Source organism: Myotis lucifugus, unplaced genomic scaffold (assembly GCF_000147115.1).
Source record: "Myotis lucifugus unplaced genomic scaffold, Myoluc2.0 scaffold_10, whole genome shotgun sequence".
In the NCBI taxonomy this organism is placed as follows: domain Eukaryota; kingdom Metazoa; phylum Chordata; class Mammalia; order Chiroptera; family Vespertilionidae; genus Myotis; species Myotis lucifugus.
Window position 1 is genome coordinate 6,120,148 of NW_005871058.1, and position 5,898 is coordinate 6,126,045.

At 43.2% G+C, this 5,898-nt stretch overlaps 1 protein-coding gene across 1 annotated transcript in view; it reads left to right on the plus strand.

The window, feature by feature from the left end:
• The first annotated feature begins 1,310 nt into the window (after positions 1-1,310).
• Positions 1,311-5,898, plus strand: part of CCDC38 (coiled-coil domain containing 38) — a 36,114-nt gene continuing 31,526 nt past the window's right edge. Inside the window, exons 1-2 of the mRNA XM_023749821.1 lie at positions 1,311-1,329; positions 4,452-4,552. Of these exons, the coding sequence (XP_023605589.1) occupies positions 1,311-1,329; positions 4,452-4,552 (120 nt within the window). The remainder of the gene's footprint in view (positions 1,330-4,451; positions 4,553-5,898) is intronic.

Below are 5,898 nucleotides of genomic sequence, written 5' to 3' on the forward strand. Positions count from 1 at the left end.
AAAGTGTCAGAACCCATGATAAGGTGCTTACTGCAGATAGACTTAATGAATAAATGGAACAGGAGTGAGAATGGGGAGGAGAGTGAATTCAGATGGATGGAAGGATTGAAGGAGCAAAAGTAGGACAAGAAAGAGGTGAGCAGAACCTTAGGAGTGGAGATTAAGTGCAAAGTGGAAATTTAAGAAAATCTCCTACAAGACTCAACCCAACAGATTGTCAATCAATTTTTCTCACCAACCCTTTTTTCTCACATCAATATTTCCCTCTCTCTTCCACTCTCTCTAAAAATCAATGAAAAAATATCCTTGGGTGAGGGTTAAAAAGAATAAATAAATAGCATTGCAATAAACATTATTGTACATACTTTTTGCCCACTGATCTGATTATTTTCTTGCGATAAGTTCCTAGAAGTAGAATTGCTGGGTCAAAGACTTTGTGTATGCACTGCTTTAAAAAGCAATAAAGCCTATGCCCTGGCCAATGTTGCTAAGTGGTTAGAGCGTTGGCCCACACACTGAAGGGTCTCAAGTTTGATTTCTGGTCAAGGGCACATACCTGGGTTGTAGGTTCGGTGTTTGTGTAGGAGGCAACCAATCCATGTGTCTCTCTCACATTGATGTTTCTCTCCCTCTCCCCCTCCCTCTCTTTCACTCTCTGAAAATCAGTGGAAAAAATATCCTCGGGGGAGGATTAAGCAGAAAATAAATAAATAAGACAAAGCCTATTTGGGAGTTACTGGCAGTTGAATTTAGTGACTCTATGCAAAGTTTATAGAATTTTTAAATGTATTTTCTTTTCTTGGACAGGGCCAGGAGACAAAATGTCATCATACCTTTGGCCGATATCACTGATTTCTGAAGGTGAGGAGAAAATCAGTCCATGAGTTCTTGCTTTGTGCCTAGTACGGTTAGTCTCCACAGCGGGCTGGGAGAGTAAGAAAAGGAGCGTGCTACCCAGTAATCGTCAGACATGGTCTCTACGCAAAGAACTTATAAACTACCTGCTAAGAAAGTTCTCTTCTACTTCTCAATTTTCAAACCACATTAAACTGCTGCAATTAGCAAGATCGCCAGTCTTTCATGACATAAAACCATTAATTTAATTATTTGTTACTAGAGGCCCGGTGCACGAATTCAGGGTGGCCTGTGGGGATCGCTCCCCAGCTTGTGCCTCTAGCCTTGCAGCCCCGCAGCCCCATATCCCTGCCTGGCACTCCACCTTGGCCTGGCAGAGCTCGCTTACCTGCTCCACCATCCCACCCTCGTCCGGACCCATTGGGGCTGCCAGTGCTGCGTCACCAATGCCGGCCATGTTCCGCACCACCCCCTGTTGGTCAGCACATGTCATAGCAAGTGGTCGAACTCCCGGTCAAACAACCGCGTGAGGGGACAATTTGCATATTAGGCTTTTATTATATAGGATGATAAATGAAATGCATAGCTATGCTTTATGAAAATCTGTCCTCTTCTTTCCTTCCCCAACCTTTCCCTTCTTACCCTTCCACTTCTTTACAAGTATTCAAGGAATTAGTATTTATCAGTATATAATAATAACTTTTTTTCACTTATAAATTTGTCAAAGATTTTAAAATTGGGTAACACCAAGTTTGTTATGGGTAACAGGCCCCCTATAGGAATTCTCTTTGAAGGAAATTTGGCCCGATCTGTATTTAGAATGCAAAGATTTGGCTGCAAATGACAGAAAATATGAGAAACAACAGGGTTTAAACATGATGGAAGTTTATTTCTCTCTTAGGTAGCAAAGTCTGGACCTAAGCATCCCAGGGTCCATATTGCTCTCATCAGGGCTGGGCATCTTCAAGCTGTCGCTGGCCTGTATCCTTGATCCTGGGTGGCTGCTTCTGTGCCAGCGATCACACCCACCCATATTCCCGCCAGCCAGGAGGAGAAAAGGGGAGGGGAGAAGCATGTCCCTCCCTTTTAGGACACTTCCTAGAAGTTGCACTCACCACTTCTCCTGACATCCCCTTGCCCAGAACTTGGTCTGATATGGCTATATCCAGCCCGAAGGGAGATTGAAAAATATAGTCTCTACTCTGGGTGCCCATGTGCCAAGTTAGAATTACGGGCTCTATTCCTATAGAATAGACCACCAAATTATTATTTTTAAAATATATTTTTTATTGATTTCAGAGAAGAAGGCAGAGGAAGAGAGAGATAGAAACATCAATGATGAGAGAGAATCATTGATTGGCTGCCTCCTGTATGTCTCCTACTGGGGATGGAGCCCACAACCTGGGCATGTGCCCTGACTGGGAATTGAACCATAACCTTCTGGTTCATAGGTCAATGCTCAACCACTGAGTCACACTGGTCAGACCCACCAAATTATTTGAAAAGAATTTCAATAGAGTGTTGGAAAATGTCCTGAGGTATATTGGAACCGATCTCCCAAGGAGGACAGACTAAGATTAAAAATAGAGGCTGATGCCCTAACTGGTTTGGCTCAGTGGATAGAGCATCTGCCTGTGGACTCAAGGGTCCTGGGTTCGATTCCAGTCAAGGGCACGTACCTTGGTTTCAGGCACATCCCCAGTAGGGGGCGTGCAGGAGGCAGCTGATAGATGTTTCTCTCATCGATGTTTTTAACTCTCTATCCCTTTCCCTTCCTCTTTGTAAAAAAATCAATAAAATATATTTTTTAAAAATAGAGGCTAACAACTCCAGAATTAAACAGTTTATTAAGGGAACTTATGGACAGAAAAGAGTCTTGGGCATCAGCAAAAAGATGGATCTCTGCACCCAAAAGGGGATGGGGGCTTGATGTATGCAGCCTCCAGGAACCCAGGTGGTTTGTAGCTAAGTGACTTGTGCTTGTTATAAGGTGTATTTTCCAAAGCATTAAACAACTTAAGGGACCTACTTAGTGGACCTTCCAGATGATGAAGGCGAACCCCCTCCAGGGTGAACTGTTGTTTTCTGAGAGCAACTTGCTTCTTAAGATGGCCTTGGTCATGGCAAGCACCAGAAACCACTTTGCCTAACATAGGGCCATGTCGGCAATTTAGTCTGCAGATATGTTTGCATAAGTACTTAAAGGTGTGTACAAGAATAGTCATCTCAGCATTGTTTACAATAGCAAAAGGCCAGGATCAACCATATTGGTATGAGATTAGTTATATAAAGTACGATGCATCCAAGAAGTGGGGTACTAGATAACTATTCCTTTTTAAAAATATATTTTTTATTGATTTCAGAAAGAGAGAGAGAGGGAGAGAGAGAAACATCAATGATGAGAGAGAATTATTGATCGTCTGCCTCCTGCAAACCCCACACTGGGGATCAAGCCCGCAACTCGGACATGTGCCCTTGACAGGAATCATACCTGGGACCATTCAGTCTGCAGGCCAATGCTCTATCACAGTGAGCCAAACTGACCAGGGCACTATTCCTTTTTAATTAGAAAAATATATAAATGCTGATGTAAAAAGAACTCCTAAATATATTCCTAACTAAAACAAACACAAGATTCAGAACAGTAGAATAGCATGTATTGAACAATCTCTGTTTTCCTAAAGAATTTATATTTCTTTGCCAAGAACTGTGAATGATTTAGCAAAGTTAACTGTTGTAAACCTTCATGTACACATTTTTGGGTGGACAAATGTTCTCACGTCTCTTGGGTATATACTAGTAGCTAGGAGGGGAATGGTTAGGCAGGGGTCCTCAAACTATGGCCCGCGGGTCACATGCAAATACAAATATTGTATTTGTTCCCGTTTTGTTTTTTTACTTCAAAATAAGATATGTGCAGTGTGCATAGGAATTTGTTCATAGTTTTTTTTTTAAACTATAGTCCGGCCCTCCAACAGTCTGAGGGACAGTGAACTGGCCCCCTGTTTAAAAAGTTTGAGGACCCCTGGGTTAGAGCATATGGCAGCTCTGTGTTCAACTTTTTGGGGAACTGCCAGGCTCTTTTCCAAAGTGGCTGCACGATTTTGCACTCCCACCAGCAGTGTATGAGGGTCCAAGTCCTCCACATCCTCACCAGCACTCGTTATCTTTGACTTTTTTAGGACTCTGGTCTAGCCTGAGGATCTCCATAAGGGTATGGGATGTGTCTATTGTGGCAGAAATAGTGGTGCAAGGGTAATGGTGGGTGTATTTGTAGGGATGGGAAGAATCAACATGATAATATCTCAAAATATGATCCCACCATCCTGTAACAGGCCCCCTATCTACTTACACAACAAATATAGTCTCATGCCCCGTAAATAGCTAAGCACTGTGCTCACTGCCATGGGAAACAGACAGATGGGCTGTGGCTCCTGCTCCCCAGATCCAGGCCCCACATCCAGTTGAGAGGCGACTGGCTGATTGGACCTTCCTCCCATGGATCCCACTCTCTCCCCTGGTTGGTGGGAGCCAAATGGTTAGCAGAGGAGAGATGACAGAAGTTTTTCCTTCTTTCTTCTTTTTTTTCTTAATAGATAGAGGAACCGATCAGTCAATCAAAAAGGGAAGGCCATATAAGATCTTTTTCAAAGATCTCTTTCTTTTCAAAGAAAATGAAAAAGAAGCAAGGAGGAAGGTAAGGTTTTATTAAAAGCTCAACTAGGATTTTAAAAGGTAATTTTAGAAACACACCCTCTTATCCATCCCTTTTATGAACTTTGCTGGGTCAGCTGTTGACACGTGCACCACACAGTGCTGGGGGTACACACACACACACACACACACACACACACACACACGACAGAACAGCATCCAGCCCATGGTGGGGTCCTAATGATCACCCCCTATGGTGGAAGACAGACACACCACTACAATCCACTGTGACAGGTATGGCTATACCCTTACTTCCTTGATTTTTAAATTTATTTTTTATAGAAAATCACTGATCTGCCAATAATAACAGTTTGGTAATCCTTTTCCTTTCCTTTTCTTTTTTATTTTAAATCCTCATCTGAGGATATTTTTTTGTTGATTTTTTAGAGAGAGTGAAAGAGAGAGGGAAAGACAGAGAGAAATATCAATGTGAGAGAAACACATTGATTAATTGCCACCAGGTAATGTTAGGTGTTTTCACTGTAGTAATGGTCTGAACACCAGATTTATGCTAAAGGCATAGTCCACAATTAAGCATGCTTTCGACTTTTTTTTTAAATCTTCACTAAGGATATTTTTAGAGAGAGTGGAAGAGAGAGGGAAAGACAGACCGAAATATCAATGTGAGAGAAAGACATTGATTGGTTACCTCCTGCACATGCCCTGACCAGGCCCTGGGCCAGGAAGGAGCCTCCAACGGAGTTATGTGCCCTTGACCAGAATCAAATTCAGGGCCCTTGGTCTGTAGGCCAATGTTCTATTCACTGAGCTAACCCAGCTAGAGCATTTCCTTGATTTTAATGGCCACAGTTTTTCACATTTTCTCATTCCTGAAATTGGGCTCCGGCTTACATAGATAGGATGTCATGCATAATTGGCAGTGCATAAAAGAATAGTGCATCTTACAATAAGTGGCATCTTAGAGTTGATAAAATACAGTAATAGAGGCATACAAAGGAAATCTAAAGAAAATGGTGGTGATGGTGGTGTGTGGTGGTGATGGTGGTGGTGGTGATGATAGTGTGTGGTTGTGGTGGTGGTGATGGTGGTGTGTGGTAGTGATTATGGTGGTGTGTGGTAGTGATTGTGGTGGTGGTGGTGGTGATGGTGGTGTGTGGTGGAGGTGGTGGTGGAGGTGGTGGTGTGTGGTGGAGGTGGTGGTGGTGGTGGTGATGATGTGTGGTGATGATGGTGTGTGGTGATGATGGTGTGTGGTGGTGATTGTGGTGGTGGTGATTGTGGTGGTGATGGTGGTGGTGGTGATGGTGGTGATGGTGGTGTGTGGTGGTGTGTGGTGGTGGTGATGGTGATGGTGGTGGTGGTGATGGT